Source organism: Cheilinus undulatus, linkage group 2 (genome assembly GCF_018320785.1).
Source record: "Cheilinus undulatus linkage group 2, ASM1832078v1, whole genome shotgun sequence".
In the NCBI taxonomy this organism is placed as follows: domain Eukaryota; kingdom Metazoa; phylum Chordata; class Actinopteri; order Labriformes; family Labridae; genus Cheilinus; species Cheilinus undulatus.
Window position 1 is genome coordinate 33,935,108 of NC_054866.1, and position 27,656 is coordinate 33,962,763.

Consider the following 27,656-nt stretch of genomic DNA (forward strand, 5'->3'; position numbering starts at 1 on the left):
TAAGTGAACAAAACTGAACAAATTTGAGTGTCATCCCTCCAATGGTTGTTAAGAGATTTCTCTCATTCACACACATATATAGCACATGGTGATGCTAAAGGAAAGTTCAAGTGTTCAACAAAGTCAAAAGCTTTCTTTCTCCAAGGAATACAAATTTTGAGTATAAATTCAAGGCAATCCATCAAATAGTTGTAAAGACATTTTTGTCTGCACCAAAGTAGTGCGCCAAAATATGGTGAGCAAGCACTGCAGGAGAGCAAGCGGCTAAAAAAGGATGATTGGGTGTTACTGGTGTGAGGGGGACTAACTCACACTGTTTGACAAGGAAGGAGAGAAACTTTGAAACCGTTCTGAGCTTCCATTAAAAAATGTGCAAATCTAACACCTCTGAAAATAAACTGAGGGAAACTGACAGCCAGAGTTCAGTTACTTCAGTAACTTCAGTTCTAACAGTAGGAAAGTCTTCCTACATCTGAAATGGTCTGAGCTTCACTGAATGATGGCTGAGAACAACCCTATATTATTTAGATTTTGTAGGAGCAAAGACGAGTGAAGACATTAGACCCTACCACATTATAGCGTGAGGCCAAAACCTCATACAGCGCCTATAAAAAGTATTCACCCCATTAGATGTTTGACTCTTTAATTGATTATATAAATCAAGCAATATTATTTGGCTTTTTGACAAAAAATGCAAAAAAAAGATCTCTTTATTGTAAAAGTGAAATTATATCTGTAAAAAGTAATGTCATTTAAACAAAAAAGGACAAAAAGGGATGTGAGACTCCATGGTCAAGTGGAAGAAAGTTCTTTGATCTGATAAAACCAGAATGGTGCTTTTTGGCCACCAGACAGGAGGCTTAATTAGGCAGATGCCAAACACTCCACACACAAATCACCACAAACACACCATCCCCACTGTGAAGCATGGTGGTGGCAGCATCATGCTGTGGGGATGTTTCTTGGCAGCTGGCCATGGATGGCTTGTAAAGTTAGAGGGAAAAAATGAAAATGAAAAATATAGGGAAATAATACAGGACAATCTTCTTCTGTCTGCAAGAGAACTATGGTTTGGGAGAAGATTTATTTTCCAACAAGACAATGACCAGAAGCATACAGTGAAAGCAACACAGAAATGGTTTAAAGACAAGAATGTGAATGATCTGGAGTGGCCAAGTCAAAGCTCAGACCTCAATCTGATAGAGAATTTGTAGCTGGACTTGAGAAGGGCTGTTCACATCCCCTGGTCCCTGTGCAATCTGACAGAGCTTGAGTAGTTTTGCAAAAAAGTATGGAGTACAATTGCAGCATCCAGATGTGCAAGCCTGACTGAGACCTATCCACAAAGACTCAGTGCTGTGATTGCAGCCAAAGAAGCATCTAATATATGCATACTGGAAGGGGTGAATATTTATCTAGTCACTTATTTTACCTTTTTTTTTTGGGGGGGGGGAGGGGGGTAGGCATAATGGGAAATTGTGGAAGACGGTGATAACATATTTTTTGAGCAAAACCCAAACAAAGAGATCTACAAATAAAGGTGGGAGAAACAAAGTGTGACTTCCGGTCAAAGAGTAGTTAGTGCAGGCAGCTTTTAATGTTTAGGGGGGATTTAAGGGAGTTTATAAAAAACTAAGAATTGGCTTATAGAACGATTGGCAAAGAGAAGAAAAACACCTAGCATGCTCAGTCACCAGTAACAAATTTGTCCAATATAGCATGTCCAAAGCTGATTTATAAAAAGATGTCTAGCATATGCTGTCCAAACCACAATCTTCGCATCTCATATCCAATATGGCAAGCATGCACGGATCTTTGTTTTCTGTTGGTGTCTGAACAAAAAAAATTCACCCTCTTCTTGTATACCAGCTAGAAATCAATAAAAGAGCATCACCCAAGACAAATATCGCATAATGTTGGCACTGTCCTGGTCTGATAATTGGTGATACCTTCCTTTCTGTGTATTCTGCACTCCAAATTGTCTTTGTGTTATGTTTTCATACTGAGTGCAAAAAAGAAATGCAAATGATGCTGGCTAATTAATTACACCGTGATGACTCGGCTGTCCGCATGCATCCACCTGGTCCATTAACTTTCAATTCAAGGAGTGGATTTTCACCCCATTTTCACAATTAAAAATGTCAGGACATATACTTCTCAATTCATCCCACTGACATTTCTTAAAATGGATTGCTGTCATTAAGCTATTAAATTGCCTTTAGAAAAAATAAAATAAAAAATTAAATGACCCAGTTAAAAGCTAGTCAATCCAAAGCTCTTTTGGTAAGCTTATTTGATGACTGTGTGAGGGCCTATCAGTTCAATCCAAGCCTCACATTTCTGTCTGAAAATTCATCACAAGAGAAAGAGACAGCATTAAACTGCATACCTTCTGCCAGATAGTTATGCTCCAATCCTGTTAATACACAAGAGAACAATGAGTGACATGAAATATGTCAAGTGAAAAATAGCCCAGCTGAAGGGCCTAAATATAGCCATTTCATCATCTTCTGCTGCCCATCACTCACACAAGTGTCTCTTTTTTGTAAAGGAAAAAGGCCAATCTGACCAGGCAGACAACCTTTGCAAGGTTACAGGAGCTGTCAAGTTAAGAGGTAGACACTGTCAAAATGTCTACTTCAAACCACTTTACTGCAAATGAGTTATTTGTAGGCACATTTCAATAGAAATAGAAAATAACCCAACTTCTCAACCATATATCCTGTTCTTACTGGAAGCTTGAGATCAACAGTGAACCCTCTTATGGCAGAAATAAACTTGCCTGATTGTTGCCCTCTATACAAGGTCTCTAGTTATGTAGCTGTGTTCATGTGTTGCCTGGAATTGTCTAGGTCGGGGTTACTCAACCCTGATCAATCAAAGAGCCCAATTGTTGAAAAAATAACCATGACAAAAGAGCAATGCGTTAAATATCACTGGTCGAGGTTACTCTGGGTTTTTAATCCATTCTGGATGTTGTGTTTTATGATGCGTTTCTAAAGTTCACATATGTTCCTTGGTTCTTAAAATGTGTCTCCCTGGTGCTTAGTTGTGATGTTTGGGTTGACAATGGTTGCTGAATTCTTTATGGATTGTCTTCTTGGGTTTGGTCTGTCTTCTTGTGTTCTGAAGCTTTGTTTTACTTGTGCCTCTGCCTATTGTAAAAGTGCTTTGAAACCCTGTTTTTAATAGTGCTATACAAATAAAGTTATCATTAACCACCTAACCACCTGCTTATCTCTACAAAAGAGGATAAAGGCCACAGGTGAAGGAGAAACATAATGCTGTGCATTTTGAGATTAAAGTTGAAATGATGGGACTAAAATTATAATACAATTTTGAGAAAAAGTCAAAACCTTATTACTGTAACAAACAGCAGATCATAGCCAACCACACTATGTTTATGAGCTAAAAGAGAAAGAATCTCTTTGTTGTTAAATCCAATACTGTATAGTTTCACATGTTCATCAATACAAGGCATTTTGACAGTCAGGGAATTTGCCGTTTCTGGTCTTCAGTTAACCTTGCGAAGCAGATGGATACGCCCGTTTCCTTGTTTTTCACAGGCGAATCTATCTCGCAAAGCTCCCATCTGAACCATTTGGGCCCAGTTAGAAAGTGACAGGACCAATCAGCAGTACTTTCAGGCACAGCAGAGTTGTGACGTAAACAAGCAGCAGCAAGAGCTGGTGTAGTTATGGCGGAAGAGATTAGCGTAGATGCTAGACGCTAAAATGTTTCACATTATTCCTAAGTAGCTGCACATGCGCAGCTTGATAGCAGCTACGTCTCGTGTTCTGTTGCTCTCATTGGCCCGTAGAGATGTGACAGACAGAACGTTCACCCAATCACACTCACAGTTTTTTTCAAATCCTCTGCCTTTTCTCAAACGTTTCCTATTGAAGCTTTCTCAGATGGATGTGTGAAACAAATCCATCTGGCATGTCAGGTTAGTCTTCAGTACTATTCGCATGGGATAAGTACTTCCTGATGACCTCTGACAATTCATGAATTCACATAGGTAAAATCAATGTAAAGAATGTACTGGACTTTCTGAAGGGAGGTATGAAGGTGTAGCATGACAGCAGTAATGAATAAACGTGATGTTTTTTTAATTCTAAATTGCAAACCAAAATGCAAAGTACTGCCCAACGCATTTGGCAGATGACATGTCCTCATGTACCCCACGCATACTATTAACAAGAGATTTCAATAAACATGTGCCCAAGTGTTCATTTGTTGCTTTTTTACATAACACAGCAAGTTGTTCATGATCAATAAACAAGTGAGCAATCTACCTTTGCCCTCCCATTATGCATGGAGGTCAAGTCCGTCACCTGTGGCTTTCTGCAGCAGATCAGATGAAAGGAAGAGGAAACGAGAGCAGCGTTTTGGCCCTCCTGTTAATGCATGAGAGAAGCGAGATGTCTCAAGCTAAATATAAAACTTTTCTGTCATTTTCAGACGTCACAAGGTAATTCATGAATCATCAGAGGTCAAAAGGTAATAGTAATCCCATGCGAATAGAACTGAAAACTCTAAGAATCGTCTCCATATCGTTAGGGATATGCTGCAAGTCTATATTCAGTGCCAGCGCTGCCAAACCGCATCAATACTCACTGATCAGAAACCTCCAAACAGGAAGTCAAAAGTTTAGAAATTATAGGTATTTCAAATGATGTCATGATTAGAACTGGAGGTGATTACGAAAAATTAAATCAATCAATTAAAAAATATATATATGAATATTACCATATAAAGTAGGGGTCAAAATGTTTCACCAATTTCTGGACACTGCACAAAAAATGTAAATACATAGAACTTGATGTTTGTGGTAATTGATGACTTGGGACCATCTTTGATAATAATTAAGAAAAATCCACTCAGGATTTTTTTTTATATGGAAAATATCTCATTCTGCTAAATTGAAAGTTGAATAAACTGGCATTTAAAGAGTTAAACACAAAAATGACCTGAAAATGACCAAAAATTTGCTAAAAAATAAAACAAAACATTTAAAAAATACTTATACAAAATATAAATATTAGCATTTAAAGCAGGTGCAGAAAATGTCCCCTTGGGATATATATGTAGTCATTTAAAGGGATTACTAAGGTTTAAACTTAAGTCAGATTTTTAGGTTTAAATTAATCAGAAACTTATTACCTGCACCTGTTACATGAGAGCACATCCACTGCCTCCATCAAACTTCCCATAATGCTCAGGGGGACAAATGCAAGAATGACATCCTCAGCTGTTTTTTTTTTTTTATTTTTTATTTTTTAACTCAGTTATTTTCTAAATTACAAGCGAGCACCGTGCAAAGTATGCAAAATTTCCAACCCAGCTACTGTTTACATAGCATCTGTAAAATTACAGACAGCTATCAGAGGAAAAATATGGCACGAAAGAAAAGTTTTAAACAGGATACTTCTCAAGCAGTTTCCGGGTGTTACTCACGGAGAGTCCTGTTGTGGTACTTCTTGATTGGATTAGCGCACATTTTTCTGACGGAGAACCGAAGATAAGACGCTAATGCAAAGTGTAAGTAACTCCGAAGCTAAATATATGCGTGTTATGTTTTTTGTCTTTCAGTATCACCAAGATAAAGCTCTGGGAAGACATATTTGACAGAAAATACAACAATGTGGCGCCAAAGGGTTTAAAGTACCTTGACAGCTTCCTCCAGCGGAGTCTGACTGCTACACCAACTGCAGATAAACGGGCCTTATGCAGACTACAATAAGGCATTTCCTGCTTGGTTTTGGAGTACCATCCTGCACCTGTCCCTCTCACCTCAGGCAGGTGACTTGGCTAAATAAGCTGTGAATCAGTGGGTGTTTCCGTCTGCTTCTGTGGTGTGAAAATATGCAAGAGAAGGTGGGAGCAATAGGAAAAAGGAGCAGATGCAGGATTTCATTGCGTTCCATAGCTTCTTCTCCTTAGAGATGGTATTAAAGCTATTTTAATGAATGCCTTTGTGACCTGGATGCATTCTGTGTGCCCTTTTTATCTACTTCATAGCAGATATCAGAAGGGATACATGAGATAGTTGATGATTTCGGCTTTATATTGTAGGTAAGGTATTGTAGGTAGGTTAAGCGAGCTTTGCCTGTAACTTGAAGAAAGTAGCTGCATGTCTGTATGAGTTTTGTTTATACTGCTTTTTACCAAATAGAAAAACATCCCCAAACATACCAAAAACACATTTCTATTCAAGCTCCTTTTCTTCAGGCTAAATGGGTGAAAATTAATAAGCACAGACAAACATCATGAAGCATCTTATTTTCTGCAAATGTCTAGCCAACAGCCCCAAGACTTTAAAGTGCTATGAGTCATTTTTTGTGTTTATTGTCAGGAATAAAACACCACATTAAGTGAACATAAACAAACACTTCAACCCCTAATTGTCTTTGTTCTGCCTGTGCATGAGTAGTTATCAGTGCCCATAGCCTGACAACATGACTGGCAGTGCCTATGCAAACACAGACTTGTGCTTCATAAATTTTATGAGTAATACAGACTGTGTTGTAATCTGGAAAAGCATCCTGGCATGAAGAATAAGGATTATATATTTTTCATCTCAGAAAACTAATTGAAAAGGCCTGTGATGGTGCTGTTATCAGTCAGTCCCCAGCTGAGTTACGGCCATGCTGAGATATGAGTGACAGAGAAAAGGGAGACTTAATGAACAGCATGTGACTGTTAAATAGGCAGGTGCTGGATTGTAGAGCTGGACATGTTTTAATACAGATATCTCATATTAATCCCTATTCAGCCTTTCAGATTTTGTGATGATATCGGCTGTCTGTTGCAAGCACCTTTGTAATGGATGAATGAGCTGGAATATTCATTCTTTTGCTATAATACATGAAATATAATTCTACTTCAGTTACTTTTGCAGCAAAAGAAATTGATCTAGTCCTATATTAAACTACAAGACCCCTGGGAGACACCAGACATTCACTAGGGCCAATTGCCAAGCCCATTATGATGAGCAAATCTGCAAGAGAACGACTCTATGAGACTTTATGTCATAGGAGGGGTATGACAAAATATCAATATGACAATACAATATGTTCTGACTTGTGTGTTTTAATTATCAAGTCTCTGGGGCCAAATATTGAAATTTTAATTAAAGAAGGTGGTGCTTCAAACAGATTTCCTTAACAGATGTTTATTGACTAAACAAGATTTTTACAGCAGCAAAAAAAGAAAAGGAGGAAGTGGTATTATATCAGACTAAAGGGAAAACAAGTTAAAATGGAGCATGGTGAAAGTGACCACAAATTTAACCCCACATTGATCCTATACTTCATCTAAACTCTGCAGTTTTTCACCAATATTACTGTTACCCAGGGCTGCATATCAACAGTATGCTGTTGATTTTATTGACTAAAATATGACTAACAAATATTCATTGACAGCCTGACGAAACCAACCAAACCAAAACCAAAAACTCACACAAATAGTATTATAATTTTAGAATATAACCTTTCAATTGATGATTGGTGACAGTACAGAACAGAAACAGAACCACATGCACCAAACATGCAATGAGACAGGAAGTCGATCCTGCAACAAGTACAGCGGGAACTTTAGCCTCTTTATATGGGCAGCTGCTCTGAGCTAAACCAGCACCCTTTTTAATGTGTAGCCCTCTAGGCGACGACTCATACTTGATGGTATTCTTTACGGATGCACACAGTTAGCCAGCTAAATGGCTAAATCTGGATATCATATTAGCCAGAGCAAGATTTACGAGTCAACCATCCTAATTTCAGTCAGTCATCTCACGTTTTTAATTGTTCAAGTATTTAATTATGGCAGCACAGCATGTTTGGCGTCAGGCTCCGACCCCATCTTTCCTCACAGATTTATTTTAAATGCAGAATTGAGGAGTGAAGAGATAACTTCTTAAACCTCCTATTGGAGGCTACAGGTGGATGCTGGGGTGGAGGTGGTTTAGAAGTGAGAGTGCAGTACTTACACAGAGCAGAACGGACAAATGCAGGGCAGAGGAAGAGACTGGAAATTTTGCAGCTAAAATAAATCACTGAATTAGGAGAATGGGAGTCATGTGATTTGATTAAGATACATGTCAGGTGTGAATCATTAGGCTGTAGATGACTGCCTCAACTAACTCTCAGGCGTCACTCCATCATCTTTCATTTTTTTAATCAATAAAGGACTGAAAAAGCAGTCAAATGCTCTTTTAAAACTGTAATAATAGCTGCTGTAGCGTCATTTAATGCTGCTACCTCCTGTCAGAGTTTTCCCCTGGCACTTTTGCTGACATAAACATGAGAAACTTTGCAGTTAGCATGTTGTAGAAAAATTGTGGTATGACAGTTTTTTCAATTAGAGAATGGAAATAAAGTTGTATGTAGAATATTGAGGGTTATACTCAAATACAACCAGAGTGACGAGTAACCACATTAAATGAAGAATAATCTGCAAAGAAAAACGAAGGCTGGCTGAGCTTAGCTGAGCTAAGCCAGTAAAAATAGTAATCTTATGTAGAAATACATGTTGATAAAACGTAATTAGCTCACCAAAGGTCATGCTATGTAATGATGTGTTTAAAGGTTGGCTGAGTAAAATAATTACTATGCTAACGTAGAAAAGATATCATCATGATGTATACATTAAAGAGGAAAAAATACATCAGGATTTGGGGAGAACCTAACAATATGATCACAATACTATTGTAAAACAGTATAATATATAAATATATATTTATATTTATGATATTTCTATTGTAGATGGACGTGCCTATGACTGGTATTTACACCCACAAATGCTGTCTATTGAGTTAATCTGGAATGACTGCGCCTGCAGGAACAGAAGCTGAACCCAGAGGGCTGCGATCAGGTAAGAGCTTTGCTGCTCTATCAGTCATGTGCCCAACACTCCAGATGGTGAACCACGCTGAAGTTGGTTTGCCAAAACAGGTTCTTTTGTACAGCAATTTTAATGAACCTGTGTGGGCTCCATGGTCTCAACATCACACTGCTTTTGACCATGTTTTCTTGTTTGATGTTATATTAAAGAAATGTGTTTACTGAGTATTCTTTAAAGGTATAATCTAATCTACTATCAGAGTAGATGTTGCTCTCAAGCACCAGTCTCTTGTGCTGTTTCCTCCCCATTCCTTTCCTTTGGTATTCTGACCAAATGCAGCCTTTTGCAGGACTGATCACCATTTAGATTTGCAGCCATAAGATCATTGTATTATTATGTGCTTTGTAGGGGTGCACAATATTATCGGCATATTGGTATTGGCAGATATTAGCATAAAAATTTAATTATCAGTATTGGCAGATTGGAAAATGTCTGGAATTTACAATCAATATATCGGCTGTAAATATCAGCCTATAATGGAGTTATAGGCAGGACTAACAGACCTATGCCAGCTTCAGTCTTTTTCTCTGTTCATCCTCATTTCTTGAACTTCAAGGGAGTTTTGAGAACAGAAGTTTGCTTTTTTGTTCATCCTTAATCTTTAAATGTGTTTTAAGGACTGAAGTTTTAGGGCTGAACTACAGCTATATTTTGATATTGGTATCCACATATATCAGTAATGGCTATATTTAGCTTGGAAACATCATGATATCATTATAAATTTTATTCTGAACTCATTATTTTCCTTTGTTCGGACTGACTGCAAGTCTCCTTAAATTCACCAATCTCTGAGCGCTGCCTTCCAACGCCACAAGCCAATAATATTTCAATCACATAGAAATTCCTTGCCCGGTTATGGTCAAATAAAATCCATCAAGTGTATGCATATCAAAATAATGTCTACATTTTTTCTAAGATAAGGCAACACAGCGTTTGCAAATTTAGCTGCAAAATTACACATATGATATCTTACATTATGTTGACGACATTAGTTAAGATTAGAGCGACGCCTCTGTGAGCCTAAGAGCCAGTACAGTGGGAGGAATATTAACCAGTTCAGTATTGACATACATCTTGCAAAGTGTTGTGTAAAACTTTTTATATTTTTTCAGCTGACTGTGCCATAGACCTCTAAGGGCTATGCCTTTTGTAGTGTTTCCGTCTAAATGTATTGCAAAGTTTAAACAAAGTTTTAGAAATTTGTAAGAATGAAAATGTTTCTATTCCCTGCTGTTATGCGTGTGTAGAGGTGTCAAAAAGGTCAGGCAGTAGGTGGCAATAATAAACAAAGACCAAACAATTGAAGAAAGAGGGCTCAACACTACTTTCAAAGGCTATGTTTTGTAGAGAAAAAAAAGATTTTAGCCACAAAAATGAAGACCTTTGTACAAGTTCTTTTAGAAATTGTGTGTTACTGGAAGAGTTCTAGTAATAGCCATGGGTGCTTACTTAACGTGTTTGTCTGGAGATGTAATTGTTCATTTGCTAATCTGGTTCCACTGCAAAAGTGGTTTGTCTCTATTATCAATACACCAACTTTCCACTTCCTCAAAGCATAAAAACAGTTTTTAATTTCCATTTTATTTTCTTTTTTGGGGATTTGCAGTGTTTTTAGACATTTTCTTTCTGCATAAATTGAAAATGCAGCTAAAACTGCTGGATGGAAACCCCACTTCTGTCTTACTGCTGATATCAGTGAAACAGTTACAATGACTTGTACACAGCAGCATTTAAAGGCAGGCTTGGTCACACGTTAAGTAATTGTACCATATCAGTCATCAGTGAACCAACACCAATGAGCTGATGTTTGAGCAGAGAATAAATTGGATGTGTCAGACTCATCATTATTTCTCTCAGTGACCTGTTATCTCTCACAGAGGAAATATAAAACCAAATGCATCCCCAGCTGAACATTCATTGATGGCGTGTGAGCTATAGTGATGGGTTTTATTAAGTTCCACTGAAGAGGGGAGAGCATATTTAATTCAATTCCATTTCCTCACTTAGTGTATATTAGAACAGGTTAGCTCATTTTCTCTCTGTCTGATGCTGACGCATAAATCTTGAACAATTTTAGAAACAAGGCTTGACAAGGAGGATGCAGTGTGCTGTTAAAATTAGTTTATAGACACTCTGGCACATGCTTTTATGGACTGTAATGCTATCTTGTTTGTTGATCCACCACTTAGGTCAAGCAGCAAATTTTAGATTCATTACAATGAGATGTTAAACACAGATTCATGGTGGCTAGAGGATGAATCATAGTTACTGCTGAGAGTCCCTGGCCTTTGCTTTTGTACAACAATAAGGCGGATATTTGTAGGCTCCAATAATAAATCTCAATGACAAGTAAGTGAACCGATATGACCCTTTGTACATTCAGTTTTGCCCACTTCAGGACATGACATTTTAAATGACATTCTTCTTTTGTTAAATTGTAATGTTTTTAACATTTTGTTTATCTATTTAAAATAACTCATATACATAAAAAGTAATGGCATCCCCTGCCTTGATTTAAAAGTAATTAGAAAACATTTCACTGCTAACATGCTAAAATTAAAGATAGCAAACATGGAAGATAATTTAAAACATTCTCAAGCTTGTGTTAGTTGAGAAAAGTTTGTAATTATTAGATGTGATTATTGTATCTGTAAGTGTGCATTTTAACTATAAGTCATTGTTTCTTGTTGTTTGCAGGGCATGACCATCCTGACTCAAAAGTCAGAATGATATTTACATTAACTGATTTTCATCTAAAAAGTTGACTGTGGCTTATACATTGTGTGAAAACAGAACACATGCCATGTAAAAATAATTGATTGCATAAATATTCATCTTATTTAAAGTGACTGACTTAATTCTACAGAGGTCCAAATTGGTACTTTAGACTCACAATTAGTGAAATGGGGATCACCTGAGTGCAGTGAATGTGTCTGAAGTGGTTGTAGCATAAAGATGCATGTGCCTTGAAGGTCCCGTCACTGGTTTATCAGTATCCCTGGCTACCATTACACCATGAAGACAAAAGAACACTCCAAACAACTCACAGAAAAGGTTATTGTAAAGTATAAGTCAGGGGTGACAAAAAAAAAAAAGATACTATGTTTGGGGGACACCAAAAGCTGCACATCACCACAAACACACCACCCCAGCAGCATTGTGCTGTGGAGGAGCCTCTCGGCAGTTGATCCTGGAAGGCTTGTAAAGGTATAGGGCAAAATGAATGTAGCAAAATATAGTAAAATCCTGAAAGAAAATTGTGTTCCAGAAAACTATGGCTTTGGAGAGGATTTACTTTCCAGCAAGACAGTGATCTGAAGCATACAACGTAAGCCACACAGAAATGGATTTAAAGATGACAAGGTGAATGTTCTGGAGTGGCTGAGTCAAAGCTCAGACCTCAATCCAATAGAGAATATGTAGCTGGACTAGAAAAGGGCCTGTCACGCTGAATCCCGGTACAACCTGACAGAGCTTGAGCTGTTTTGCAAAGAAAGATGGAGTAAAATTGCAGTGTCCAGATGTTTAAGCCTGATTGAAACCTCTCCACACAGACTCAGTGCTGTGATTGCAGCCAAAGGTGCATCTACTAAGTACTGGCTTGAAGGGGTGAATGTTTGTGCAGTTACTTATTTCATATTACATGTTTTTATTTAATTTAATTTTATCATTTAACCTTTATTTAACCAGGAGAAAACCCCCATTGAGATTAAAAATCTGTTTTTTCAGGAGGGTCCATTAACATTATTTTGTTTAAATAGGCTTTCACTTTGACATTCAAGGATTTCTTTGTAATTTATTGGATCAAAAAAGCAAGATTATATTGATTGATTTATAAAATAAGTTAATGGATACAACATCCAAAGGGGTGAATACTTTTTATAGTGCGAAGTGCCAAGACACGTGACATCATTACTGCAAGTGCAAGCACACTGCATAAGACCATGCAATTTAACATTTGTCCCAATTCATTGTTGTTGTGAGTGATTGCCTTAACTTCAATGATTAGAATGTGATATAATACATAACGTCACAAACCACAACGGCAAGGGTTTGCGCCACTTTGCTTGCTTTCCCACTCGTTAGGTCATAAACGTGCATTTAAAGAAAACGGGAGGTATTCCATTAAGTTAATAAACCTTGTGGACTGCTGGTTTGGCTAAAAAGAGTCCACAGTGAGGGCAACAAGAGATTGGCTGAGGAGGGCAGAGCAACTCCTGGGCTATGAGTCTGCCTCACAGGAATCAGCAGAGGCTGAGAGCTCAGCTACTGTATTATAGCTAGAAGATATGAAAACTCCATGTGGCATAAAACGATGGTTCTAAAACAGTGACACAGCTGCACAGAAACTGCAAGTTGTGTACTTTGCTGCATAAAATGGAAATTGCTACACAAGAGGGTGGTTTAAACTGTTTTGCCCTTGGGAGATTTCAAAAACAGACTGCAATTTATTTCCCATGCTGACTTGTATTCCAGATTTATTGTAGCTCAAATCATGTCCAAGTTCAGGTTGTCTTTCTGAGTTGCGTGTAGGCCTGTAGACTTTAACTCCTAATTTTAAAATTAGAAGTGATGATTCACACAGTAAGCAGAAATGTAAGACACATCCTCATTAAAATATGTCTTGGAAGCAATTGAAAGTTGGACGGATAACCACTGTAAATGTTTGGATTTTGTTACTGCTTTGGTAAACTGTTGTCATAGCCTCTCATACACAGCAAATCATATTCAGTACATAATATACATTGAACTCCACTACATGAGTTTTCATGTGTGGGGACAAACAGCCCCAACTGTTCTCTCTGACTTTATGCTGCTAACCCCCCAAAGGCTCACACAAAGTTAGGCTGAGTTGATGTGGGAATGCGAGTGGGTGGGCTGATGAGTTTCATGTTGAGAGGAGTTTGGCTGCTTGAAACTCTTCAGTGTGTCACAGCCAGGCTCTGATTGTGACAATTAAGGGAGACAACACAAGCTAGCAAGTACCAAAGTTGTTTTATTTATGAAAAAAATCTATAAGATGAAGTGTTTGTGTATGTGTGAGTGCATTGAATGAAATAAACAGGGAACTTGTTTTTATAGATTCAGATGGCATCGAGGGGACAATATACATCCACTTTAAGCAGAGCAGACTCATAACCCCGATGGTTAGGAGCTGCTGTGGCCTGCTGCACTTCAAGTAAATGCTAAAATCTAAATCTTTTATACTTTAGAAATATATTTTCACATCCAAAGCTCAGAGCCAAGTAGGAGAACACAGTGAGTGAGCAGGGTAAAAGATAACTGGGAATACGTGTCAGCCTATCGCTTGAGATCTTTGATTCGTTTTTTTTTTTTTTAAACATATGGACAACAATCTGACTTTATTCTGATAGGTGTAAAAGTTTATTAATTTATCAACCTTTACCAGTTAGTGATAAGTCAGTGTAGGACACCACAACTTGTTAGCATTAGCATTGTAGTTTAACATTTGTGTTTTTGTGGCTGCAGGCTAATGGAAGGGCTTCCCATCCCCCATAGGACCCCTGTCCCTGACTATAACAGTGTGCTGGCTGTAATATATGGGAATTAGCACCCCTGAAAAAAGAGAGTCATAGAGAAGAACAAGTGTCAGGCTGGCAACACACTAGACTATGTTAAGTCTGATTTTGGGCAAGATTTGCCCCCCACCCCTTGCCCTCAAGTGGAGGGGGGTTGTGAGGGGTTGACCCATACATGATTGCGTGGTTGTATCATAAGACATTTTTGTAGCAGTTATTGTCCAATAGTAAACTGAGTGCTCAAAATGCTTTAAAAACTGTATGTCATGTAACATGTGTTTTCCATGAACATGTCTAAATTTAGTAGTACTCTGTTGTAACCATAATGAAACCTTTTCAACCATCACACCATTTGGAAGATCTGTGCAATCTGGCACTATTTCCTTTAATTAAATAGGACACTTCTGCTGTTTTTGTAAATGAGAAGTTAAGAGTCTGTGCTTCTGAAGCAGCAGCAGTCTCATACATATTTGATAACACCGGTCATTGACTTAAGATCATGACGACTTTCGTTGAGCTTTACCAAAACAACGTGATATTGAAGTATATCTTTGTACCTCATCAATATTAATCTTACTAATCATCTGATTAAGCACAACCATGTGAAACTATTAAAAATAAGAAACAGTAAAAAGCTCTGCCGTAGTGGAAGAAGGAGCCTGTGAAGATTCAGCTTTTAAAGCAAAAGTCAATTCATATCTGGCAGCAGAATCCACTTCTTTATCTCACCTTTAAAGCCTCCCACTGGACATCCAGCTGGAAGACATCAAACCAAAGGTCAGGTCGAGGATGAGTAAGTCAGTATCTGGAGGCCAGTCAGGGGATGAGAGCACAGCAGAGATCCAAGCCGAGGCCAGCACCACTCACCATGGCAATACAGATGGCCTTACCTTATGTTTGGTCAAGTGTTTTTTATTCTTCTGTGTAAAGTATTTTAATGCTCTCAAAAAAAGAAACAACAGAGTATTTAACAATTAATTAACATCTTTTAAAAATCTTTAAAAGATAGAACAAAAACTGATTTTTTAAAGAGTTCTGAGAAAGCATGGGTCTAGGTTTCAAATGCATTGTTTCATATGAGGTGAAACCCATTTCTGTTCTTTATGATGTAGTTACTAGGGGTGGGGACTGCAGGGTAACCACACACTTGATATGATATGATGTGGTGCGATATAATGTATGAAACAGGATAGGATACACGATACATAACAGTGGCCAACAATAACAATAATATCACAGCACATAAAGATAACTGGCATGTAGGACAATCATATAATGACGTATCACTACATCTAATTTACAGGGGAATATAAACGGCGTATAAGATGGTAAAGAAAAAAGTGCAGAATTTATGTGTTTATTTATTGCAACTTCATATCAGTTTTACCTTTTATAATGCTTCATCTCTGAGCTTCTTGTTGGTGATGTCTGATGTTTTTTTTGTCGTCTTTATCTTTTATCTCATTGCATCTTACCCATACTTTGTCCACTTTCATGTTACCCTCATTTTGTCGGAAGAGCCACCATAAGGAGTCATGAGGAAGAAATGCAGTGAGTCAACTAGTGGCACTGAAATCTGTGAACAATGCTGTATGTTACTGAATTTGATATATTGATATTTGGCACCAGCAATTTGAGTGAGACAGCCTCTTGTCAATTTAATATTTGGTGTCACCCAAATAGTAACAATTACAAAATGAGCAGCAGTAATAGATTTATAGTGACACTCATTAATACATAAAAGAGTATTTAAGTAACAACATTAGCAGTGTAAAAACCAGAGCAAATTTAGATACTGTAATTTAAAATAAATTAGCAGTTTTTTCCCCCTTCACTCTCTTTGGTGCAATACCCACTTTGCCGTTTTCTCTCATGTTTGATCATGACAACAGGTCACATCTTCTGCCCAACAGGGAATCTCCCCTCTGAATCTGCTGCTAGGTGTGCTAAATGTCAGCGTTTAATTGATGCAACACAACAGATGAACATCTGCTTCTGACATCTGTTCTCACCCACAGTATATGCTGATGGCTGATGTTTATTAACAGGGCCAATATTGGCCAATACCAATGTTAAACTGATGTATGCATCATTGCTTGAGTGTCATTTTAGCTCAGCTGGCCAAGCAGGGGCCCAAAAACAGTCCTGGACAGACTGGTTGCAGGTTTGAATCCCCATCCTGATGCTGTTTAGTGCACGTGTTTTTTCCTTTCAGTCCCCATACTTCCTCTATCTCTTCAGCTTTCCTAATGCCCCCCTCAAACACAAACAAACCAAAAAGCACTGTTTTCTCACTGCAGGTCGCAGATCTCAGATGGACCCTCTCACAGACTGTTAATCTGAGACGCTGTCTCTGTCTGAACGGAAGTGTCGTAATTTGCAGGTACAACAAATTTGTTATTTAATTCAACTTTATTCTTAAACAAGATAAAGCAGTTATATTCATGAAATACCTACATTGCAAACCTTAAAGACTAAGCAACATTAGGGATGAGTATGGGAATCCAGTACCAACACAGTACCAGAACAAACCACCTGAGACCAAATTACAAGACAGATTTTGGTGCTTCATTTCAATACCACACCACCCCACTATAATCCCTGCCAATCCAAAGGAAAGGCGCTAAATACATTACGAAAAGTCACACCTCTTTCCTTTACTTGTGTGTTCTATTAGAGTCTAGTTTCTGAATCGTTTATGATACAGAGACAGCTTTTTCTTTTAGCTGCAAACTTTTAAAAAACCTTTTCTCTTAAAAGTATAAATTAAGGTACTTTTTAGTCATCAGCACCTTTTAAAAAGTATAGATTTAGCTCTGTAAAAAAACAGTACCCAACCCTAAGCAACATTTTATAAATAGAGCAGAGAAAAAGGTCAGAGGTCTGACCCAGGGATAAATTATGTACAGACACGTTTTAGAAGTAGATCCGAGAATGGTGGCTCACTTTCACTTTGTTAGCTTTAGCTAAAGCTAACATAGCTACACTATTCAATAAATGTTACTGTGTAAGCCAGTGTAGCTAAGTTAGCTTTAGCGATGTGAGCTTTAGTAAAGGTAGCTACAGCTAAAGCAGCTACATAAGCTACTTTTAATGAAGCTGCATAAGTTATGTAGTTAACGTTAGCTTCATGGCTTCGTTAGTGTAGACATCCGCTTTGTGACCTTTAGCTATGTTAGCTACATTATCTACATAGCTTACGCTGCTAATGTAGCTAGACAAGCTATGTTAGAATCTTTTCATCTCAAAATAATGATATAATTCTTATGAATAAAATAATTTCTACAATATTCTTTGGTCTTTTATTACTGTTAGGGTTGGGGGGGGCAAAAATTGACATTTAACTTAAAAAGTCAAACTGCTGCTACCACAGAGATGAAAAGATCTTTGGTTCTTCATTTTCTTATTTTTTGAAATAAAAACATCATAGTTGGTATGTTGGCTGATTAGTTCGAATCTCTCATATTTTCTTCCATACAATATTTGCAGTTAGAAGCACAAATAACATTGAAGTAAAAGGCTGTCAATATTTGTGCTATTTAACTGATTTCTGCCAGTAATTACTGATGCAATGTAATTGTTTGTCTGTTTGACAGATGACAACACAACGACATATCCTCAAACATGTTTTGATTCATGTGTTTATCATGGCATCATGATGTGTAGATGTTTTGCAGGGAGTTCTAACCAAACCACTGAGGTCTGAGAATACTGTAAATCTGTGAGTGTGCTCAGTGAAACACTGGAGTGTTGTACGCTGTTATTCTGATAGACATCACTAGTGTTTATTTTAGCCGACATGACGGACATTATGAGGCCAGCATACCAGGACGGAGCATGTTCCTAATGAAGTATTTTGATAATTAGGGTCAGCGTGTAAACACAGGCCATCCCTCCCCCTCTGCTTGTGATCTGAATAATTCAGTGTGCAAATTAGTTAACAAAACCAATTGCAGCACCTCAGCCTTCACTCTGTGTCTCATTTCAAACATGGCCTCTTTTAATTTACCATCATTCGCTGTCTGCTTCATTACACTCTGTGAGTCTTTACCAGCAGGTAACGTTGTACTTTTGATATTTGAAACATATGCAGGTGGTCATGATTCACTTCCTCTGCACAGAGTTCAGCTGTATGTGCAGATCAGGACAGCCCCATTCACATGCATCATATGACATTAAGTGATAACAGCAATACTGCTCTGAAGTCTGTTTTCTGTTCTGTTGCTACCAGAGTACAGCCAAGGGGACTGATTCATTCACTCCATTTTGCTTCTGCCTTCGGGCTGCTCACTGGTGCTCATCCTCTTTGCTTGTGTCACTTGCATCTTTGCAGTGTACTTCAGGCCTAATGACACGCAACACTGCAGGGCTCTGCCTATGGAGAGACAACAGCAGCACTGTGACTGTAAGTCGTACTCTCCCTGTTTGGAGCTTTACAGCAAGGACACGGAGCACAGACACTTCATGCCTCAGCCCTCTGTTTAAGCCTTTTTTTTTTTTTTTTTAAGGAGGAGACACTTGAGCTACAGTGTGAAGGAATAAAGGTCTTTTATATAACTGGCCTCATTCTCACGGACAATGACTCACACTGTCCTCTTGCATTGTAGAGCTATATAATTCAGAAATCATGATTTATTTAGTGATTCATCACCTTGTGTTTAAACTAGTTGAAACCTTTTATAAGACATGACTTTAAAATAAGCCCTCTTTCTGTTTCATATGTAGAGATTCATATATCAACCCTGAGACGCAACATCCATTTTGCGTGGTGTTTTTAGGATTAATGTAAACAACACCATTTTTTTCTGAGGTCACGGTTTGATGGGGAGCGTGAGAGAGAACTGCAGCTGCTGCTCTGAATAGTCAAACAAAAATCTAAATAACTTGGACTGAAGTTTGAAAAAATGCAAAAAAACAACAAAAAAAAAAACAATCAACAAACCTGTTCCAAGGAGTCAGTGTGTAATCATGATTGATACAACATGAGCTTGTAATTCTGTTTACATGTGCAGTATTTTCAGAGGAAAATAACTGGCACAATATGCAGTTTATTCCCAATTAAGGGTATTCCTATAGCGTCTCTTTTCCTAAGCAGGCCCACCCACAGAATTTTCTGTACCCAGAGAATGGGCCCTCCCAGCTGTGATTTATTTATTGTATCAGTGTATCTGTGTTGGATTGGTAGCATTAGTGCTAGCATCCTGGCTAACAGTTTCTTTACTTTGGACCTGAAAGGTGTGTCAAAATATAATTGGGTTCTGAAGTTGAAATAAATTATTTGTGCCACTTCTACCACCTTTAAATCACTTTTTCTGCCTATTTTCGCAAGTATTATTTGACAATTTTCATCAATTTTGCAACGTTTTAATCCTATTTCATTACCTTTTCCACCCATATTTGCCACTTTTTAACCACTTTTCACCACTTTAAACCCTTTCCCCTACTTTTTGCCAATTTTTGCCACATTCCAGCTATAGTTGCCCCTGTTAACCCATTTTACCATTATCTTTTTCCATTTTTGCCAATTAACCCGATTTGCTTTTATGCCCAATTTTGCCACTTTAAACCAATTTTACCACTTTTTAATCCCTTTGCAGCACTTGTTCTGCCTGACTTTGCCACTTTCTAGTTTCCCAGTTCCATTGCACCACCTTTTCTGCCAATTTTAGCCCATTTTGATTCTGTTTTACGAAAATGGATTTACATTTTTAAGAATGCTGTATACTACAGCATAAATCAATGAAATTTTTGTTGTTTTGATAAAAGTGATTATTAAGGTAAAAGGTTTCAACAAATAAAAATCTGGCTATCATTGCTTAACTTTACAATGGACCATCATATTGTTGACCCCCATGGGCACCCTATTTGGCTGGGCCCCAGAAAGCTCTCCCCTTTATCCCTCCCTTATGGGCGACCTTGTTCCTAAGGGGTGTAACACAAAACGAAATTAGAGGGTACATCTGACCTGTTGAATTTAAAGTCAGAGTTATCCATGTCATGAAGCTAGCACTCTTTTAACCTGGAACATCGCCGTGTGTAACTTATTTCAAACTCATCCTGGTCAGCACCAGCTTTTTTTTAGGTGCATTGTGATGTTTGCTTGTGTTTATAACACAACTGCTTTTATATTTTAAAAAAAAGATGTAGGTTTGGCATTTAATGCATTAAATCAGTCTTTCTCAAATGGTGTGGCAGGGCACACTGGTGTCCCTTGAGGCATGGGAATTTGCTTATACAAAGATAAAATTATGTCACTGAGCAATCAAGATGGGAAAGAATTGTGTTTCCCAATGTATGATGAATCAACCATACACACCCAATGTGACAAAGCTAACATTTCAGATCTTAAACTGAAGATAATTTTTAAAAATGTCAAAATGTTTGTTATGTGGCCTATTGAATTTATGTTATGTCCCCCACAGTGTTCTTATAAGGAGAAATAGGTGCAGGCTCTTACAGGTTAAAGAAAGCCTGGGTATATTGAAATTACTTTGTGGTACTGTCATAGTTGGTTAAACTGATATTTCGCTTGACTTGACTTGACTTGACTTTTGTCTCATTGATGTAGTAGTGGGTTAACACAGCCTACATGATGCTTTATTTTCATTTTTAGGATTGAAACCCACCAAGACAAATTGCTCTTATAAGATACTATCTGCTCATTGCTTGTTTACATCTGGGCAGAGGAGCCAGAGGAGAGAGCGTCTAACCTGCTAGCCCCACTCAGTGGCAGATAGCTATGTAACAATTTGAGCCCAGAATGGTACTGGCTGGTTAAAGGCACTGAGGGTAAGGAAAGCTCTTGTAAATTTAACCATTTATGTGTTGCAGCGATTGGTGAAAAGAAGTCTGCTTAAATGGACTAACTTGTTGAGAGAATGAGCTGTGATTGGTTAAGTGGGGAGAGACAAAAATCAGTCAGCTGACAATCATCTGATTGCAGTCAGACTTACTATATATATATATATATATATATATAGTTTTAGTATAGATAAGGTGAATGAAATGTGTGTTGAATTGCAGACAATGTTGGGACAAAGAGAAGTGTGTAAAGACAAGGTTATGTAAGGTTATAGAGATAAAAGCAACAAAAAGACTTCTTACAGCTTTACTGATGATAAAATATCAAGATAAACCATTGATACATATTTATGACAATGATTAAGGATTTGAAAGTTGCTAAAAATATAAAATAAATTATAATTATTTCCTAACGGAAGTTTGCTTTTTGAACCTTTCATGCCAACAGTGTGAAGCATGGGGAGAAAGAGAGAAATAAAAAATATGAGACCCAATTAGGCTGGGCTAAAACACTGCTTTTCACACCTGATGAAATCCTGTCTGCTTTCATAAAGAGCCTCACACCGCAGCTCCCATTCAGTTATTAAATAAGGGAACTTTTAAAACACAGGGGAGGAAAACTAATCTGTAATGCCTAGACTGTTGCTCGATGAGCTGTGTCCTCCACACAGAGGACTGATTTAAAAAGTGAATAACAGTCTCCTTGTAGTATGGAACGAATTATTGAACCTGGATTGAATATTGTGATTGTATTGTTACAGGAAACAGCAGTTAGATGGCAGAGCTGTAGCCAATTTTCAGAGTGGGTATGACAACAGATTGTTTTTGTACATGACTTCATCCTCTCTTACCTTAATATCCTACATCATATACTGCTTTTTTCCTTGAGGTTTTTCTGTGAAGTGTGAAGTGTGAAAAAGTCTCAGTCTTACCCTCCATGCATTAGACTATCTATTATTATCTTACAATGTATTTTTCTTTTACTTATGTAGGTCTATATTAAGACAGACTCTAGCTTCCTTAACTGTGAAATCTTTTTGTTTGAAAGCCCCTGTGAGAAAATTTTTAGCTCTTTTAAAGCAAACTGGTATTACTGCTGCTGCAACTTTGTGACTCACAAAAGCATATTCTAGAAAGTCATTTTTATCGCCTTTCAATGCTGCCAAAGGTATAGACGTCAGAGGAAGTGATTAAAAGCGGAGAAGTCACTTTGAAATATACTGTGCCAATGTAAAGGCTGTAGAAAGTGTCAAAGTGTCTTGGCTATATTCAAACAAACCACTTACCTGTCTGTTTAGTATAGCAATTTTTAAGAATCAATAGAAAGTAGAGAAAATATAAGGTTATAAATGAAAATGACTATTGAAAGGCTAAGCCTTAACTTCAGCAAATGCAGTAGTACACTAGAGTCAGTCCAAAATAAAGAATAAATCCTGTAAGGGCCATGATAAAATCAATATATCTAAAATTAACACACTGTATATACCAGTGATTCTCAATGTGTGGCACTTTTATCCTGCTTTTTGCTATTTGCAATTTCCAACCTCTCTTTTTTGCCATTTTATACCACTTCTCACCTATTTAAGCTGCCTTTTGCCATTGAATGTCAATTTTCCCCCCATTTTTGTCACTTTTGCCAAATTGAGTCACTTTTCACTCATTTATTGCCATATTTTTACCACTCTTTGACCATTTTTGCCACTTCAGCTGTAACTCAATTTTCTCCCCATATTTGCCAATTTTTTACCCAGTTATTGCGATTCAATTATTTTTTTTGCCCCTTTTGACCATTTTTTTCTACTTTCACTTAATTTTATTGCCACTTTAACCCATTTTTGCCACCTCTTGCAAAGGTATTTTTCAAAAATTTGACTCTTGGGTTGAGCAGGGTAGGGTAACACTGGTATATATAGTCATGTGCATAAGTTTTAGGCATGTAAGGCACTAAGGATTCACCGTGGGTATCCTGGTCTTTTTTCACCCCTGGCAAGGCCACTCATAAGGGGGGATAAATCGATGAGCTTTCTGGAACCCAGCCAAATCCGGGGCTGATGGACGTTAGCAAAATCATGGTCCATTGTAACGTTAAACTGTGATAACCCACCACTGTGTTTTACTGTAAGGATGGTGATCTATGGGTGATACACCGCTCTCTTCTTTCTCCAAACATAAGCAACGTCTCTATAGTCAGAGAGTTCTTGTTTGGTCTCATCTGACCAAAGGACATGCTGCCAATATGCATAATCCCTCTCCAGGTTGTCCTTAGCAGACTTCAGTCTGGCTTGAAGGTGAAGAAGTTTTCCTTGGTCTGCGACCTTATAATCCATTCCTGTGCAGGGCTCTAGTGATCGTCTTCTTTGAGACTACAGTTCCTGACTTGGCTAAGTCACTCAAAAGGACAGAAAGACAATCTGGAAATGAGAAGGAAGAAAAAGGAGTATAACCGGGGTTGACTAATGACATAATCAGGGGCAGGTGTAGGAAGCACAGGTGCTGCTAATCAAGAGATCAGGAGTGACATGAAGGCAGGGACTGAGATGACAGGTGATGTTAGACTGTCACATAAATAGAAAGAGTAGGTTTATAAGATTAATTCATACTGTGAAGTTGTTCCATTGTTATTTAAAAGTTCAAAATGATTCATAAAGCTGAATTAGTGCATTTATTTCACATTATATCAAGCACAATAAAGCCTTTTATTCTGCCTCCTGTTAAAGCCTGCTCAGCATAACAGAGGCAGCATAAGACAGTGTAGTTTTTTTTTTTTACTATCATAACAATGCACATTTACATACAAATTGGGGCACTATAAAACCCACTTAACAGTTTACAGGCCACTAACTATCTAATTAAAACATCAAATTAAAGATGAAATAATTACTCAGGCCCCAGCTCCAAAAAAGGTTACTCAGCAAACTGTAAGGCAGAAAAGCGACAATATATCAGATCTTGTAAAGATTTTTCACTAAAGAGAAAACAGAGATTGGTTTCCCTAAGTTATCTTCATCCTTGAGTGCAAATTCTCTGCCACCTTTGTCTGTAATCGAGGCAGGGGGACCTTGCAAAGGGCTTTCTGGATCTGAGAGTTCAATTATAGCTGTAATGTAATCTGAGGTCAAACAGTAGCAGCAGTCAATGAAATCTATCAACGACAAGCTAGTGGAGTAGATAAAACGATACCATCTCTCTTGTCTATTACAACTGAAAGCTTTTTGTTTCTTTATGTATATGCAGCAAATAAAAGCCGTGCCATGCGTTTCAATGAGCACTTAAAACTGCTTGAATTGAGGCAGTTAGAGTATCTGTTGGAAAATAAACTGTTGCCTTTAAACAGGTTGAAAGATATTGACCTTTCATTTTTTTCATAAAACGTTTGCCGTAAAAAAAACAAACAAAAATTAAGACATGATTGGGTATCCCTAAGCCATATTATTGTGTCTTTGATTTCAGTAATTGAAAATGAAATTATTTTGATGTGTGAAGGCACAGTCTTAGAGACTAATTTGCGCGTCCAATAGGATTAGGGATGATTGCTACATGCTCTGTCAAGGTTAGAGCATTTTATTGGATTTTCTGAGGCTGATTCTTGCTTGGTTCGACGTTGGTCGTTGTATATTTTTGTGGCACAGACCTTGGGAATAAACACTGGTTCTATAATGCTGCTCTTGATAGTCAAACATTGCATATAAAGGACTTGATATCATTTTGTTGTTGGATTTTAATTGTCAGACTAATCCTCACAGAACCCGATCAGGTAAGGGAGTCTGGATCTTTAATCTCAGGGCAGGTCTACCTTCTGAACGGCACCTTTGGGATCTGGGGATTTAATTCTGTTTGGCTGTTGCTGACATGGACTTGAACCTATATGTGCTGCAGTACTTTTAAGAATGAAATGGCCTCTGTAAAACCAGTTGTCCTGTAAATCAATTTGGTGTGTGTGCCAAATCATCCCTGCATGCTTTGTTTATGAGATTTTTCTGCCTTATTAATATGCAAATTTGCTTTAATCCCCCTGAGAATGGAACTTATTTGGATGGAGAATGGACATATTCTCCAAGCAACTGATTCTTGTTAAATATTTGTCTTTTAAAGCAACATCAAGTCTACATGACAACACTTACAAATCAGTGATCTTACTGCAGCTTTTATTTCAAATCCAAGTTCTTTCATATCATTATCTTCACCGATGATCTAATGTGGTTAATAGCAGGTCTGGCATTCCTCATTAACAGCAGGTAGCCAGCAGCCAGCAGAAAATATTCATGGACAGTTTGATGCTAATGATCCTGGCCCCACATTATGCTGATCACTGTACTGTATGTATGTATTTTCAGCCAAGCATTCACGCTATGCTAATAATCCCAGTTAAGCATAGCTAGCCGTATATCAACAGTTTCTATGGCAACACATAATCATAGCGCTTTGTTCTTTCCCCTCTTTGTTCACATGCTTTTGTGCAGAACACATGTTTGGTCGTGAGCTGCAGAGGGTTCCTGTTGACATGGTTCTCCACTGTGATTATGAGTGTGCCCTCTTCTCTTAATCAGGATCATATCATTATGTAGGAAAGTTATACTATCTCAGCAGTTCAGCATGTTCTGTAATAACAATATAAAATATAAACAGATGTCTTCCCTCTGAATGCTGTCCTCAAAGAAAATTATACTTTATTGTGCCAGTTAATTATGGTGATACATGAATGCATTTCCTCCTCTTTCGAAACATTTACCACATTATTCACCTTCAACCATACAAAATAGATAAATATACAAAAAACAAGATCATAAATACCGATTTCAAGATTACTTACTCGCCTCATTCATGTTAATTACTTGTTCAATTCACATGATTCCAGACACCCAAGGCAAATTGGCTTCTACTCGCTTCTTTGCATTGACTTTACATGCAATTAACTTGCGCGAATGATATTACTCACGCGTGGTGTTAACACAACACAACAGTCTTTACCAGTAGGGGGAAAAAATTGTTGTACACGATACACAGGCTGTTGCTGCATGAAGAATCCCCTATCATAAAAGAGGGCACTCTTCACTGATTCACCAACTGTACAGCAACCAAAGATATACATCAGAAGAGGATCAAGGATAGTACAATTATTTTAGCCTGTCTTGAGTTCTCTCTATCCTGGATCTTGACCAACATTGCTACAGCAGCTAGCATAATCAAGTAAGAGCTGCATGTAATCTTTTTCACTCGAAAAATATAAAAAGTAATTGCAAAATAACTATTTACTAAATAATTGTTTGCAAAGACCACTGGTCATTAATGATTAAAGATAGCTGTTGAATTATTAAGTCAACTATAGCAGGTAGAATTATGTTTCAATCAGGCGAGATATAATAAGAGTTTAACTATCATTTATTTTACAAGTTTGGAAATGTGTGAAATTGTAAAATGTCTTTGGTGAATAGACTCCATCTTGATGTCGTTATGAACTTGAAGGTGTAGTGAGACCAACAGCAGGAAAGGATACCCCCCTGATGAGTCTAGATGCTGATTGTGATTATGGAAGGAGTAGGGTTTGATTAGTAAGAGACGTCCGCGGAGCTTGACCCGGAAGACAATGAGATGGCCAGGAGATGCTATGATGGAACGCAGGACTTGGACCCGGCCACCAGTGAAATGCAATGGAGGTAGCTGGGGTGGAGGAGGGTCGCAGATGTTGCACTGAAACAACTGACTGTAGAGGAGAGCGAACAGATTTTGAAACATGACAGCAGGATGATTGGAGTGAGAGCTGTCATGGCTGAAAGGGACTGGCCTTAAATATTTCAGCAAATGACAAGGTAGGCCATCTATTACCTGCAGTTTCCCATCACTGACTGACAGTTTTACTGAATTTATCCTACAAAACATGGTGAATGTACAGTTTCTTTTCAGATTTACAAATTTACAACTAAGTAGGTCAACTTCTCTGTAAAAACATGAATTGCTTGTTCTAATGTGAATTAGTTATAAGTGTCACAACTTTTTTGAGTTGAGGGGCCCAACTCAATACTTCATGTTGCCATTTAGTTGACAGCATGCTCATAGCAAAAAATATTGAGCCGGCAGAACATTTCTCCAGTAGAAATATAAATATTAGTTGGTTCAACTAAAGTAGTCGTACCAAGTTGAGCCCCCAGAAATCAATCTGAACTTAAATCTCCACTGTAACAAAATGCTGTAAAAATAGGGCCAAATTCTAACAGTATTATACTGTTTTCCATGAAACAGTTTGGTACTGTAGAACACAGTGTATTTTGGGAAGTAAATTTGAAAATCATGCTGTTTTCCATGAAGTACAGCCTTTTACTGCAATAGTGCTGAATCACAGAGATCAACACACAAAGACTCCTCTGGAGTTTCTTTTCAAGATCATCCACATCACTCCTGCTCATTCTGTGGAAA

General features: G+C 37.7%; 2 protein-coding genes across 5 annotated transcripts in view; one reads left to right on the forward strand and one right to left on the reverse strand.

Moving 5' to 3' along the window:
- The window catches only part of ncam1b (neural cell adhesion molecule 1b), a 134,096-nt gene extending 128,328 nt beyond the window's left edge, over positions 1 to 5,768 (reverse strand). The window contains exons 1-2 of one of the 3 annotated variants that reach the window (XM_041813443.1): positions 5,672 to 5,749; positions 2,390 to 2,416 (exon numbers count right to left, since the gene is read on the reverse strand). The gene's annotated coding sequence lies outside the window, so the exon portion shown is untranslated. Of the gene's footprint in view, positions 1 to 2,389; positions 2,417 to 5,166; positions 5,194 to 5,671 lie in introns of those variants that run through there. The other 2 variants (XM_041813451.1, XM_041813458.1) reach the window with 2 other exon arrangements.
- The window catches only part of cadm1b (cell adhesion molecule 1b), a 314,331-nt gene continuing 292,130 nt past the window's right edge, over positions 5,456 to 27,656 (forward strand). The window contains exons 1-2 of one of the 2 annotated variants that reach the window (XM_041813540.1): positions 5,456 to 5,544; positions 8,766 to 8,874. In XM_041813540.1, coding sequence (XP_041669474.1) covers positions 8,826 to 8,874 — 49 coding nt within the window. In that variant the 5' untranslated portion in view covers positions 5,456 to 5,544; positions 8,766 to 8,825. Of the gene's footprint in view, positions 5,545 to 5,680; positions 5,802 to 8,765; positions 8,875 to 27,656 lie in introns of those variants that run through there. The other variant, XM_041813548.1, reaches the window with a different exon arrangement.